The sequence below is a fragment of the Mustela lutreola genome, chromosome 15, assembly GCF_030435805.1.
Source record: "Mustela lutreola isolate mMusLut2 chromosome 15, mMusLut2.pri, whole genome shotgun sequence".
NCBI lineage: Eukaryota > Metazoa > Chordata > Mammalia > Carnivora > Mustelidae > Mustela > Mustela lutreola.
Genome location: NC_081304.1, coordinates 40,347,914 through 40,363,567, shown reverse-complemented (window position 1 = coordinate 40,363,567; position 15,654 = coordinate 40,347,914). Strand labels below are relative to the sequence as shown.

Here is a 15,654-nt window from a genome sequence, read left to right as displayed (position 1 = left end):
TCTAATACATCTCTCTGGGTGTTTTCCACAAATGTAATTATATTTATCTGAATAAATTTCCAGTTAGAAATAAAGGCAAACCAAATATAACTAGACACATTGTAATTTAATTTCCTTGCTAAGATTTGAGTAACTTTCTTTGTCTTTTATTTAATATTATTTGTGATTATAGTTTTCTATTATATATATATTTTTAATGGACTTTATTTTTTATTTATTTTTAAAAATTTATTTAATTTACAGAGACAGTGAGAGAGGGAATATAAGCGGGGCAGTGGGAGAGGAAGAAGCAGGTTTCCCACCAAGGAGGGAGCCCAGTGTAGGGCTCAATCTCAGGACCCTGGGATCACAACCTCAGTTGAAGGCAGACACTCAATGACTGAGCTACCCAGGTGCCCTTTTAATGGACTTTAGTTTTTCAAACAGCTTTAGCTTCACAGCAAAACTGAGTGGAAGATACCAAGATTTTCCATATACCTCTTGTCCCCACACTGCATGGCCTCCCACATTATCAGTACCAGAGTAGTACATTTGTTACAACTGATGAACCTGCATTGGCAGATCATTATCACCCAGAGTCCGTAGTTCACTTTAGGGTCCACTCTTGGTCTTATATATTTTGTGGGTTTAGATGTATCATGGTATGTATCCACCATTATAGTATCAAGCAAAGAGTATGGTATCACTGCCTTAAAAATCCTCTATGATGGGCCTGTTCATCCCCTCCTCCCCACCTAACTCCTGGCAACCACTGATCTTTTCTACTGTCTCCAAAGTTTTGCCTTTTCTAAATTTTTTTTTAAGATTTTATTTATTTATTTGTCAGAGAGAGAGAGAGCGCACAAGTAGGGGGAGCAGCAGGCAGAGCAGGCAGAGGGAGAAGCAGGCTTCCTGCTGAGCAAGAAGCCCGATGAGGGACCCAATCCCAGAACCCTGGCATCATGACCTGAGCCAAAGGCAGCTGATTAACTGACTGAGCCACCCAGGCTTCCCAGCCTTTTCTGATTTTTTTAATCATTAAATATAAAATGTTTGCCACTAACCTATATTAATATTTCATATATTTTTGTTTAGGCAAGCAATGCTTCCAAAAATGTATCTAGAGCAAAACAATTGATTGAAAAGGCAAAAGCTTTACACATTAGTAGGTCAAAGGCTACTGAAGAAACAGTGACACCCTTGAGACGTTCATCTAGACATCAGACACTTCCTGAAAGGAAGCCGTTGTCAGAATCAGAAGTAAGTATTAGAAATATTTATTGGTATGGGTTCTGTCCTCTTCTGCTGCTTAAAGTGGGAAAGGGAAACCATTACAAAATTATCGGGTAGAACTGTAAGATACCCTTGAGGGCGTTAGAAAGAATATCATTTTCAGGTGTGTTTTAGAAGCTTTGGGTTCTTTTGCCTACAGAATACAGTCTGAATCCTTATCAAGTCATTCACGATCCTTTACAGGCTGAAAAAGCTCTTCCCTTTCCTTGAAGCAACCATCTTCCTCATACACACAGTTTGCTCTAGTCACACTAAATTATTCATTTCTCCCCCAAATGGTGCAGTTTTTACTTGTTCCACTTTGTAGTCTTGGCTTGAAATGGCTATTCAGAGTACTCTCTTCTACCTGAGGAATTCCTACTCAAAACGTTAAGTCCCGCCAAATGCTAACACTTCCTCTTTTTTTCTTTCTTTTTAAAATATTTTGTTTATTTGACAGAGAGAAAGAGAGATCATAGGTAGGTAGCAGCTAGAAAGAGAGGGGGAAGCAGGCTCCCCACTGAGCAGAGAGCCCGATGCAGAGCTTGATCCCAGGACCCTGAGATCATGACCTGATCTGAAGGCAGAGGCTTTAACCCACTGAGCCACCCAGGTGCCCCGCTTCCTCTTTTTTTCAAACCAGTTTTATTACAGAGATATGAGTCACATGCCATACAATTCACTATTTAAAATGTGCAATTCATTGGCTTTTACTATAGTCACAGACTTGTGCACCCATCACCACAACGTTAGAACGTTTCATTACCCCAAAAGAACCCCTATTTCCCTTAGCTGTCACTTCCCAGTCCCTCCTCCCCAAGCGGCACCCAGCCACTAATCTACTTCCTGTCTCTGTAGATTTGACTGAACATTTCATATAAATGGTATCATACGTATAGTATATGGTCCCTTGTGCTAGCTTCTTTCGTTCATCATAATGTTCTCAAGGGTCATCCATGTTGGAGCATCAATATTTCATTTCTTTTTATTGCCAAATAATACCCCATTGTATGGATATATCACATTTTATTTACCCATTCATCAGTTGATGGATATTTGGGTTGTTTCCACTTTTTAGCTATTAAGAATAATGCCTCCTCTTGAAACCTTTGCTGATGTCTTCAAGACAAGTAGTTTCCTTCCCTACATGTACTTTACTTCTATGGTTTTTGTATTTTGGTCAGTATTGCCTTCACCATACTTATAGACTAGCTCTCTCTCCATCACCTAAGCCATGGTGTAACCTTGAAGCCAGCTCTTGTTTCATTTGTATATGTACTCAGTGCCTGCTGTATTGCCTGATATGCAGTAGATGCTCGATAAATGTATGCTGACCACATGAAAATGTATCAGATTTTCATCTAGTACATTTATAGAATGTATAGCTTTCAAAGAATATACCTAGAATTTTTATAGCTTGGTCATATTGATTCTTAAGTCTGTTGGATGCTTCTTTAAAAAAGAAGGCCATGGTCATAATAAATCCACTCTTTTTTTTTTTTTTTTTTTAAAGATTTTATTTATTCATTTGACAGAGAGAAATCACAAGTAGATGGAGAGGCAGGCAGAGAGAGAGAGAGAGAGAGAGGGAAGCAGGCTCCCTGCTGAGCAGAGAGCCCGATGCGGGACTCGATCCCAGGACCCTGAGATCATGACCTGAGCCGAAGGCAGCGGCTTAACCCACTGAGCCACCCAGGCGCCCCCATAAATCCACTCTTTGATATGTGAACTTGTATGATGTAATGTACACTATTGTCACTGTATGTTTTCTGTATTAGGTAGTGTCTGACGGAGAGAGGTATGGAGCTGCTAATGTCATTGTCTTAACCTGGGGCTTCTAACGTCATAATCCTCTTGACATTTTAAAACATCAATTGTATGACATATTTTTAAAATGTTTTTCTTATTCTGTCTTAGGATTCTGTAATAATAATCGATTCAGATCATACTTCTTTAAAGCATCCTGAGAAAAATCAGAAGAAACTTCAGTGTCTGAATGATGTGCTAGGAAAAAAACTGAACAAGACTCCTAAAAGTGTACCTGGTAATCAAATTTGATAATGCTTTTGATGAACATTAGAATGTTTTAGAGAGATTATATTGCTCTGAATGCTATCAATTTAATTCCTTGCCTTCTGTGGTGCAAACTTAATTATATTAAGTATTTCTGTCTATCTGTTTAGCCTCAGTTAAGTTTAGAGGTTCTCAAACCTGATGGATCATCAAAATCGTCAGAGTAAATTAAAAAATTTCCTAAATCCTTAGGTCCTTCCCTAGGCATATTGGCTGAGAATCTCTGGAGGGGACTTATGGGACTCTATAGTTAAAAAGTTGCCTGGAGATTCTGATGATGATATTGGGAGACCAGATCATTGTATAGAAGTTTTTTAAAATAAAAAGTTAGTCTTTTTTAAGATTAAAGAAAGTAAAAAGGTTTAATTTTTTTTAAGTTTAAGAAGGTAGTGATATAATTTGAAAATAGCTGGAGGTAAGAAGAGATGATAAACACTGACACTAACCTAAGTATTTATTTTTCTAAGGGAAAATGAAAGTTGCTCCTTTATTTCTTACCAGAAAGGCTCAAAAAACAGCTGATCCTGTTCTTGGTTTTGATGAAAGCAGGTTAGTCCAATACAAATTTTTAAATTCCAAAGTATCTTACAGAATGTTTTTGTATTTTTTTTTCCTTTACTTTGATGAGAAAGCATGTATGTTATCATTTGAGGCCGTAATAAGTTCACTTTTAAAGATGACAATATTAACAGTGCTACGACTGCAATTTGAAGATCATTTTGGGGCCCATCTCTAGATGAAACAGTGGAAACAAACCAAAAGCACCGAAGAGCTGATTCAGAACTTATTCAGCAAATATTTAAATACCTGCTATGGGGCACCTGGCTGGCTCAGTTGGGGGAACATGTGATTCTTGATCATAGGTCATGAGTTTGAGCTCCACATTGAGGGTAGAGATTACATTAAAAAAATAATAATAAGTAAAAATAAATGAATAAAATAAAATCTTCCAAATACCTGGTATGTACCAAGCAGTATATTTGGCACTGGGAATATTAAGGGGAACAAAACAAGACACATTCTCTGTCCTCATAAGGCTAATACTCAAGAGGAAGGATAATCTATAATTAAATATTAATTGAACCAACAAATGAAAAATTGCAGTTGTACTAAGAAGAAGAGGTGCCAAGTTCTATTAAAGTTTATATTAAGTGGATTTGGTCTGCTCAAGCAAGCCTTTGCTAAGGAGATGTCACCTGAACTGAAGGATGAGCAGGAGTTCATCAGGGTGGAACAGTGTTCTAACCAGAAGGAACAGTCTGCAGAGTCCCTGTAGCTAGAAGGAGCATGGCAAACAGAGAAGGTTGAAAGAATACCAGTGTGACTTGAGCACAGAGAGCAGAGGTGAGAGAACTGTAGGGTTAAGCTAGAGAGGTAGATGCCAGTCCATGTAGCATCTTTGGACCACGTGCAAGAATTTGTCATTACGGCAACGGCCATTACGGCAACGGCAACTGCTAGATGAGTTTGCTGGATCAAAATCCATAGTGATTAATTAGATCTGGGGACTGGAGGTAAGAGAGAGGAAGGTGCAAAGGTGACACTTAAGTTCTGGTGTCCCTGTGCAAGTGGATGGGATGTTGGCAAAAGACCAGGTTTAGGGACATCGTGTTCAGGTTATTTTTTTCCCCTTTCACTTTTATTGAGGTATAATTACATATTGTTAAATGCACAAATCTTTTTTTTTTGTATTAAAGTATAATTGACGTACAATATCCTATTAGTTTGAGATGTACATAATAATGATTTGATGTTTTTATATGTTACAAGAAGGTCCCCATGACAAGTCTAGTTACCATCTCTCACTGTACAGAAAGCTGCTACAGTTGCTTGTACTCCCTATGCTGCAATTTCATCCCTGTGACTTAACTTTGATGACTAGAAGTTTGTACCTGTTGATCCCCTTTCCCTATTTCATCTGCCCCCTCCCCTTCCCCACTCTGGTAGCTAACTCTTTGTTTCCTGTGTCATGAGTCCATTTCTGTTTTGTTTGTTCATTTGTTAAATGCATAATTCTTAAGCATAGTGGTTTTTGTAAGTACATTAAATCAAGATTTAACATATTTCTTTTACTCCTGAGAGGTACTCTTTTTCTGTTACTCCCATCCTACCACAACGAAAGGTTACCACTATCCTGATTTCATCACCATTGATTAGTTTGATTTCTGTTACCGGGGATTAGTTTTGTCAGTTTTAGAACTTTGTGTAGACTTTACATATATATTCTTTCATATCTAACTGCCTTTGGTCAGTACACACACAAACACACACACATTTTTTTGTTGTTGGTAGTGGTGTTTAAAGATCTTATTTATTTATTTTACAGAAAGAAATCACAAGTAGGCAGAGCAGCAGGCAGAGAGAGGAGGAAGAAGATTCCCTGCTGAGCAGAGAGCCTGATGTGGGGCTCGATCCCAGGACCCTGGGATCATGACCTGAGTGGAAGGCAGAGACTTAACTCACTGAGCCACCCAGGTGCCCCCCCACCCACATTTTTAAAAAATCACTTTTACTGGGTGCCAGGGTGGCTCAGTTGGTTAAGGTCATGATCCCAGAGCCCTAGGATCCAGTCCTGCATCAGGCTTCCTACTCAGCAGGAAGTCTGCTTTTCTCTCTGACCTTCTTCCTCTCATGCTCTCTCTCTCTCTCTCTCTCTCTCATTTTTTCTCTTTCAAATAAATAAATAAAATCTTTAAAAAAAATAAAAAATCACCTTTATTCAGGTATAATGTACAGATAATCATATGCATATAATATCAAGTAAACAGTTGGAGGTTTAATAAATGTACCCATCTGTGTAATCTCCACAACAATAGAGAACATCTTCATCACACTCAAAAAAGTTCCTTTGTGTCTCTTTTCAGTTAATCCCTGCCCCCCAACTCCCATGCAATTTCTGATCTGTTTTCTGTTGATAGAGATTGGTTTGCCTTTTCTAGAATTTCATAGAAATGAAATCGTACAGGAGGTACACTTTTGTTTCTGGCTTCTTTCAGTCAAGGTAATGTATCAGTAGTCTGTTCTTTTTTATTGCTGAATAGTATTCCTTATATGAATATATCGCAGTTTGTTTATCCATTCTTTTATTGATGGCCATTTGGGTTGTTTCCAGCATTTGGCTAGAAATTAGGCTGCAGTTAAGCTGCTGTGAACATTCCATACACATGTGTAGAGAGTGTTCTCATTTCTCTTGAGTAAATACCTAGAAATGGAATTGCTCTGTCACTAGGTAGGTGTATGACTAACATCAGAAGAATCTGCCAAGCTATTGTCCCAAGTGTTTTTTCCATTTTACACTCCCACCAGCAGTGTATGAGAGTTCCGGTTGCTAACACTTGGCATTATTATCAGACTTTGTAATGTTAGCCATTCGAGTAGGTTTCTAGTGGTCTATTTTTTTTTATTCTTTTGCCTTTTATTATTATTTTTAATTGATTAAATTTTTAAACCTTACGGGGGTATAGGGGTGCCTGGGTGCCTCAGTTGGTTAGGCAAGTGCCTTCAGCTCAGGTCATGATCCTGGAGTCCCAGAATCGAGTCCCACATTGGGATCCCTGCTCGGCAGGGAGTCTGCTTCTCCCCCTGACCCTCTCTCTTCTCAGGCTTGCTCTCCCTCTCTCTCTGTCTCTCTCTCTCTCATTCTCTCAAATAAATAAATAAAATCTTAAAAAAAAAAAAAAACCAACAACAACCTTACCGAGGTGTAATTTATATACAGTCACCTGTACTGGAAGCATATAACTTGGTGAGCTTTGTCAGTTGGCTACATAGTGAAAGCACCACTCCTGCCATACAGACCCAGATTCATTTCCGTGGCCCTCCGAAAGACTCCTTGGACCCTCCAACAGTCCTCCTTCTAGTTCTGGCTCAGACAAGTGCCAGTCTCTTTTTCTCTGTTAATTTGCATTTTCTAGAATTCTCTGTAAGTGAATTCATATATATTCTTTTTCACCTGGCCTCTTTTATTCAGCGTGCTGATTTTGAGACTTATCCATGTCCTCAAATACAGTCGACTCCTGAACAACATGGCTCAGATGGCGCAGTCCCCCTCACATGGATGTTTTACATTATGGTGCTGTAAAACTGAATTTTCTTTAGGACTTTCTTACTATTTTTGTCTCTAGCTTTCTTTATTATAAGGAATATAGCATATAGTATAAACAACATAGACTGTTTGTTCATCAGTGGTTAATGTTAGTTAGGAAGGCTTCCAGTCAGCAGGAAGCTATTATTGGTGGGTAAGTTTTGGGGGAGTTAAACATTACACATGCATCTTTGTGCTGGGAGTCGGCACCCAGAACTCCTGTGTTGTTCAAGGTCAGCTGTATATCGGTAGTTCATTGGATTTTTGCTGAGTGGTATTCTACTGGATGGATACACCACTCAACTGTTGGTGGACATTTGGGTTGTTTCCAGTTTTAAACTATTGTGAATAAAGATGTTAGGAACATTCACGTAGAAGTCTGCTGGGATTTTGCAGATGATTGTTTTACATTGTGAGAGAACGAAGTCTTCTTGTCCAAGAATGTGATATTTCTATTTGAGGTTTTGATTTCTGTGGTTCTCAGTGCAGAGGTTCATCTTTGATTTACTCTGCCCCAGCTCTGGAAATAGTCTTTTCTCCAAAGAGCCATGGTTCCTTTTAGTGGAGGATCTAGAAACCAAGATCTAAGTGCTTATTTTACTCATTACTTCTGAGGTATCAATGTTTCTAGACCTCCTTAAAGCTAGGAAATACACACACACACAAACACACGCACGTGTGCATCCAAGAGTCCAAACTATAATTGTATATAATACATATTGTATAACATATATAATATGTGTATATGTGTAATGACTCCCTTGTACACTGTTTCAAATTAAATTAAAAGTGTTTTATAGTTGGTTGTGGTTTTTTTTTTAAGTGTGTATAACCTTAGCTTTCCTCTTTCACATCATTTTCTTAAAAGTCAAGATACATCTGAAAAGGCTCAGGATTGTGAAACGCAGTTTAAAGCAAAGCGGGACTTCCTAATGAGTGGTTTGCCGGATTTGCTGAAACGACAGATTGCAAAGAAAGCTGCTGCATTAGATGTGTACAATGCAGCAAGTACTAGTTTCCAGAGAGTCGTCCATGTACAGCAAAAAGATGACGGTGAGTTTCTTATAATGAGATATTTTTCAATGAAAATATTCTTAATATTTAATATTTTATATATTTTATATTAATATTTAATATTTTGAAATTTAACATTATGCTGTCCTTTTAGACTTTAAAGATTCTAAAATTTAAAAATTTTAGAAGTAATGTAAAACCGTAAATTGACTTAAAACGAGGCTAAGGTTTAAAGATAATTCTTAAGGGGAATTTAGTGGGAATTCAAAGGGTATGTTTCACTCTCTCTTCCTCAGTCTTGGACTCACTTTACCAAGGATGAGGGGTTCAGGGAAAGAGAGCCGGCGGCATCCTCAGCCCTCCCCCTCTGTGCAGTGGGGAGCAGGCACATGGGTTGGACCTCAGTGGATGTTGTTCTCCAGAGAGGCGCCATGTTCTAAATGGAAGGCCGTGCTCTTCACACACGTAGCCCGTGTGTGAACAGATTATCTTTTAAGACTTTGTCAGAGGAGCTCCGGCTCTGTTCTTTCCAGTGGACTGCTGAATGTTCCAGAACAGCTTTTCCTCTCTCAAACCATATAAATATCTGCTGGAACAGGTAGCAAGTCTCAGTGCTCCCCACTCCAGTTCAGCCTTCCCTCACACGTACCATGCCCGGGGTGAGCTGTTCATACAGGCCACTTGCACAGTGGCCTTAGTGTGGTCAGAACCTGCTTCTGTTTGGATTCAAATGCTAAAGCAAACACAATCTTATTTTACTTCCCTAGTTTTGAATTGCTGAAAGTGAGTACAGCTTTATATCTTCCTCATTATTCCTGCCTAGAGGTGTTTTTGCTTTATCAGCACAAAACCACTTGTATTCTTCTCAGGTGGCTTTGAGGTTTGATTTACTACACTCCCTCTACCCACAAAACAGACTCTGTGTTCTCTTTTCCTTTCTTTTTTTGTTTTGTGTTTCTAACCTTGATAGTTTTTGAATTTTGTTCAGCCTCCCATTTAGATTTTATTTATTTATTTTTAAAAGAGAGGGAGCATGAGCAGGGGGAGAAGGAGAAGGACAAGTAGTCTCCTGCTGACTCAGGGGGCCCAACACAGGACTCAATCCCAGGACCCTGAGATCAAGACTGGGCAGAAGTCAGATGCTCAACTGACTGAGCCACCCAGGTGCCTCTCAGCCTCCCATTTATACAGGGAACTTCCTAGCCAGTCTGTCTATTTATCTATCTTGTCTATCTATCTATTTATTTATTTTAACTATTTTCATTAACATATAATGTATTATTTGGGAACTTCCTAGCCAGTGTTCCTATTTATTTATTTAAATTATCTTTATTGACATATAGTGTATTATTTGCCCCAGGGGTACAGGTCTGTGAATCATCAGGCCGACACATTTCACAGCACTCACCATCGCATATACCCTCCCCACCCAAACACTCTATCCCAAGCCCCCACTCCCCAGCAACCCTTAGTTTGTTTTGTGAGATTAAGAGTCTATTATGGTTTGTCTCCCTCCCAATCCCAACTTATTTCGTTTTTTCTTTCCCTACCTCCCAACAACCCCTACCCTGCCTCTCAAATTCCTCATATCAGAGAGATCATATGATAATTGTCTTTCTCTGTTGACTTACTTCATTCAGCATAATACACTCTAGTTCCATGCATGTCGTTGCAAATGGCAAGATTTCACTTCTTTTGATGGCTGCATAGTATTCCATTGTATATACATACCATATCTTCTATATCCATTCATCTGTTGATGGACATCTAGCTTCTGTTCATAGTTTGGCTGTTGTAGACATTATTGCTATAAACATTCATGTGCGTGTGCCCCTTTGGATCACTACATTTGTATCTTTAGGATAAATACCCAGTAGTGCCATTGCTAGGTCATAGGGCAGCTCTGTTTTCAACTTTTTGAGGAACCTCCATCTAGCCAGTCTTTCTTTTTCTTTTCTTTTCTTTTTTATTTTTTTTATACATTTTATTTATTTATTTGACAGAGAGAGAGAGATCACAAGTCGGCAGAGAGGCAGGCAGAGAGAGAGGGAAGTAGTCTCCCCACCAAGCAGAGAGCCTGATTCGGGGCTCAATCCCAGGACTCTGGGATCATGACCCAAGCCGTAGACAGAGGCTTTAACCCATTGAGCCACGCAGGCATCCCATAGCCAGTCTTTTTCTTTTTTTTTTTTAAAGATTTTATTTATTTATTTGAGAAAGAGGCAGTGGGAGAGAGCACGAGCGAGGAGAAGGTCAGAGGGAGAAGCAGACTCCCCGTGGAGGTGGGAGCCCAATGCGGGACTCGATCCCGGAACTCCGGGATCATGACCTGAGCTGAAAGCAGTCATCCAACCAACTGAGCCACCCAGGCGTCCCAGCATAGCCAGTCTTTTTAACGATATTTTACTTTCCCAATCTTCTCTAGCTCTGAAAAGTTATTGCGTGTCGGTTTACTAGTATCTGGCATTCTGCTGAGCATTTTGTATGCATAACTAGTTTAATCTCTGTAACAACTCTAGGAGGTTGACTATTATAATAGTCACCCCTACTTTACAGAAGAAGAAACTAGGGTTTAGGATCTTGCCCATGTTCAACCCAGCTAGCAAGTGGCACAGTCTGGATTTGAACTCAGGTCTGACTTCAAAATTTAAATTTTATTTATTTATTTGTCTGAAAGTTTTTTTTTTTTTTAAGATTTGACTTATGAGAGAGAGAGGTGGGGGGGGGCATGAGTGAGTGGGAGGGTGGGGTGGAAGGAGAGGGAGAAGCAGGCTCCCTGCTGAGCAAGGAACCTGATGTAGGGCTCGATCCCAGGATCCCGAGCTGAAGGCAGATGCTTAACCGACTGAGCCACCCAGATGCCCCTCAAAGTTTAAATTTTAAAGCAGGATGCTACTTGCCCCTGAAATTTTTACCCTGAATAGCAAGGTTGATTTAAGAAGAAAAGAAAGTTTGCTATTACTTGTTTTTTTTAAACAGTTGGATCAGAAGGCTCAGTAATTTTTATTAATTGTATTCGTTGGAAGTAAGAATGGGTTCCCTGTGCACTCATTTGAGTTTTGGTATTTTTGTGTTAACTATGTAGTTGTCAGGTCTTTTCATGTTTGGGTATTTGGCATTTGATGTGTGTGAGTGAAAGTAATGAAGGTATTTGTTTTCTGTTTTTTCTTTAGGATGCCGTTTGTGGCATTTGGAACCACCCACTTGCTCTCTTTTAACTAAACTTAAAGAACTGAATACTAAAGTAATAGATCTCTCAAAATGTGTTCTTGCTCTTGGTGAATTTTCAACATTGAATCCAAATTCTAAAAGGCCTAATTCTGCTGTTGGGGTAAGTATTGGAGAGCTCCTCCATTATAGGGTGTTTCCTTCATATCTTTTAGAGAGAAAAAAAATTAGAAATCTACTATTGTGGCCTAAAGTTCATTTTTTTCCTCTAGAGTCCAGTTTTAAAAAATAAATCCCAATTGAGATAGACATCTCTTTTAAATATTCTTAGAGCTGGCGCACCTGGGTGGCTCAGTGGGTTAAAGCCTCTGCCTTCAGCTCAGGTCATGATCCCAGGGTCCTGGGATTGAGCCCCGCATCAGGCTCTCTGCTAAGCGGGGAGCCTGCTTCCTCTGCTCTCTCTGCCTGCCTCTCTGCCCACTTGTGATCTCTATCTGTCAAATAAATAAATAAAATCCTTTAAAAAATAAAATATAAATAAATAAATATTCCTAGAGCTTTAGAAATGTTTTAGGAATTACTGGTAGCCAATTTCAAAAGAATATTAGGTTATATAGCACATTTAGATATTATATAAGTCAGCCTTCTAATCTAATAAATGTGTATAATTAGTTGAAAGAGGGAACAATGAAAATATGAACTAAGTCCTTCAAAAGTATGCAAATGTAGCTTCATTGTCAAGGTTTATTTAGTCACTGAAGCTACTCTTACATTAACATGATTTATTATAGACAGAAAGTAGTTGGTGACTAATATTAAGAGTGTAGGGGGCACCTGGCTGATTCCGTTGTTGGAGCAAGAGCTTCATATTGGGCATAGAGATAACTTTATTTTTTGTTTATTTCTTTTTAAGATTTTATTAGAGAGAGAGAGAACGAGCTGGGGGAGGAGCAGAGGGAGAAGTAGACTCCCCACTGAGCAGGGAGCCCGATGCTGGGCTCAGTTCCAGGACCTCGGAATCATGGCCTGAGCTGACAGCAAACGCCTAATCAACTGAGCCTCCCAGATGCCTGAGATTACTTAAAAAAAAAAAAAAAAACTTAAAGAAAATAGATAATGTGGATCTGTTACTGAGCATTTTATTCTATATTGCAGTTTGTGGAGAAAAGGAAAGATTTGACTGAAGAAGTAAGAAATCTTTTGCTGGAGGAAATTAGATGGTCAAATCCTGAATTTTCTTTGAGGAAATATTTTTCCTTGCTTCTAAAAAAACGAAGTGAGCACCAGGGGCTTTCTGAGTGTCATCGTAAACAAGGTTAGTGATAACTGTTATCATTTACATTAACATTTTGCTTTTGAAAACATTAAGACTTGGTCATTGACTCTTACAAGTCCACAGAGAGAATATTGCTTACGGTTAGCAGGAAAAATTGTTCAACTGAAGTAAAGCATCTTGTTTAAGTGCAGTGTTGGCCCTTGCCGTTTTCCATAGATGCGAACGCAAAGGCGGCTTTAATTAAGATATTAATAGTTCATTTAAGGAAAGCATTAGATAAGATTATTTGAATTTACACAGCTTGTACAAAAGGCAGTCTAAATAACAAGATAGCCTGCTTGCTTTCTGTGTGCCGTATTTGATTTTTGCTTCTTCATTTTGTGGTATTAAGATTATTGGTTATTCGGAAATGACATTAAGATGGTCGGATATTAAAATTTCACTTTGGTTGATTTGTTAAACACATGCATTTCTGTGATTTCTGAAATAGAAAGTCCACAACGAGAGCCCGATGTCAATCAAAAAGAAACTAAAAGGAAACGAGTGGAAACGGAAATTCAGAAGTCAAAAAGAAAGAAGCCAAATGAGTATTCACAAAGTCCAAAAAAGACAAATGGGAAGCCAGGAGAACTTGACAAAAGAAATAACTCCACCAGGATAAAGCTAGACTCTTGTAAAGGCCTTCTTTCTAAAACATCCAGGAAGAAAGAGACTGCTCTGAGCACAACATGTAAATTAGAAACAGAAGCACTTGAAGATCCTGATGTTCTGATGATAGATGATGGCGAAGAGTCTCCCTCAGAAAGATCTATTCCTGGTAAATCAGATCTGCTCCTTCTGGTCCTAGAACACTTTTGTGTACTTAATCTTTCATCTTCTCTTCTCTTTAATACATGTTCATGCAACATTCAAGTGATATGTGTGTATAAAACAAGTGGGAGCCTTACTAATGACAGCTTTAAAGAGTACCACATTTAACATATTGGTGTTTGATGTTTTATTTTTCTGTGCTTCTATAAATACATGTGCTTTTGTAAAAACCTGGAGTTATACTACACCATTTATTTTACATTTGTTTCACATGTCTCTGACATGTTCCCATTTGGGTTACCTAGCTTTTTCAAAGTATTCTGTTGAATTAATTCATTCTTTAGATAGCTTTAGAGTATGTTTTGATTTGTACTTGTACAGCAAGTCTCCTATCGTTTTTTTAAACTATGTTCATGTAGCTACACTGCTGAATAAACTATAGGTTCTCCTACCCCCACAGATCCCATTGGGGTTTTGATTTTGGATTAGTGTATAGATTCATTTGGAGTGAATTGGCATCTTTATAACATTCAGTCTTCTCAAATGGGAGTGTTGCACATCTCTATTTACCCCAGTTGACTTAATAGGACAGTTTAATGTTTGTTTGTTTGAGTCAAAGGAAGTTGCACTAGAATTATGCTGCCTTTGCTCTTCAGATTATTTCTTTTTTTTTTTTTTTTAAATTTTTTTTTTTTTTTTTAAATTTATCAGAGAGAGAGAGGGGGAGAGAGTGAGCACAGGCAGACAGAATGGCAGGCAGAGGCAGAGGGAGAAGCAGGCTCCCTGCTGAGCAAGGAGCCCGATGTGGGACTCGATCCCAGGACGCTGGGATCATGACCTGAGCCGAAGGCAGCTGCTTAACCAACTGAGCCACCCAGGCGTCCCTCTTCAGATTATTTCTTATAGTATAACTTATTTTTCATATTTCATGTTTTTTAGTGATTATTAAAATTTTAAATGTGTACTTTTATTTTTTTTTAAATACTTAATATTTTTAAGTATCTGCACCCTCAATGTGGGGCTTGAACGTGCAACCCCAATTGGGCCAGCCAAGTGCCTCTAAATATGTACTTTTTAAAAAGATTTTATTTATTTATTTATTTGTGTGAGAGAGAGAGAGAGAGTGCGCACACGCTCTAGAGCACAGGCAGGGGAAGCAATAGGCAGAAGGAGAAACAGGCTGCCTACTGAGCAAGGAGCCTGTTGTGGGACTTGATCCCAGGATATTGGGATCATGACCTGTGCAGAAGGCAGACACCTAACCGATTGAGCCAAGCAGGTGCCCCTAAATGTGTACTTTTAAACCTTACTGCCATGAGACTTTATGGTGGTTAGCCCCTTTTTTTTTTTTTTTTTTAAGATTTATTTATTTGAGAGAGAGAGAGAGAGAAAGCACACTGGTGTCAGGGGATGGATAGAAGAAGAGGGAGAAGAGTGGACTTATCTATGTGCCAAGCCGGACATGGGGCTGGATCTCAGTACCCTGAGTTCATGACCCTGAGATGATGACCTGAGCCAAAATCAGAGTTGGATGCTTAACTGACTAAGCACCCAGGCCCCTGTCCTTTTTTTTTTTTAAAGTAAGTTCCATGTCCAGTATGGAGCCCAACTTGGCTTGAACTCACAATCCTGAGATCAAGACCTGAACTGAGATCAAGAGTTGGGCGCTTATCTGTCTAAGTCACCCAGGCATCCTAGTAGTGGTTAGCTTTTAAGGAGAGAGGGTTTTGATATGAAAAATTTAGATGTGGAGTGCCTGGATGGCTCAGGCAATTAAGACTGACTTCAGCTCAGATCATGATCTCAGTCCTGGGATCAAGCCCAGGGTTGGGCTCCCTGGTCATCAGGGAGTCTGCTTATCCCTCTGTCCCTCCCCCCACTCATGCTCTCTCCCCTTCTCCCTCAAATAAAAATACCAAAAATTTAAAAAAATAATAATAATTTAAAATGTAATGTTAAGTTTTGAAATTGCCCCTTT

General features: G+C 39.0%; 1 protein-coding gene across 2 annotated transcripts in view; it reads left to right on the top strand.

Annotated features, from left to right (window-relative positions):
* The window catches only part of ATAD5 (ATPase family AAA domain containing 5), a 48,100-nt gene that overhangs the window by 11,923 nt on the left and 20,523 nt on the right, over positions 1-15,654 (top strand). For both annotated transcript variants that reach the window (XM_059149280.1, XM_059149279.1), the window contains exons 4-10: positions 1,075-1,239; positions 3,169-3,295; positions 3,792-3,873; positions 8,277-8,461; positions 11,596-11,753; positions 12,746-12,905; positions 13,357-13,683. In XM_059149280.1, coding sequence (XP_059005263.1) covers positions 1,075-1,239; positions 3,169-3,295; positions 3,792-3,873; positions 8,277-8,461; positions 11,596-11,753; positions 12,746-12,905; positions 13,357-13,683 — 1,204 coding nt within the window. The remainder of the gene's footprint in view (positions 1-1,074; positions 1,240-3,168; positions 3,296-3,791; positions 3,874-8,276; positions 8,462-11,595; positions 11,754-12,745; positions 12,906-13,356; positions 13,684-15,654) is intronic.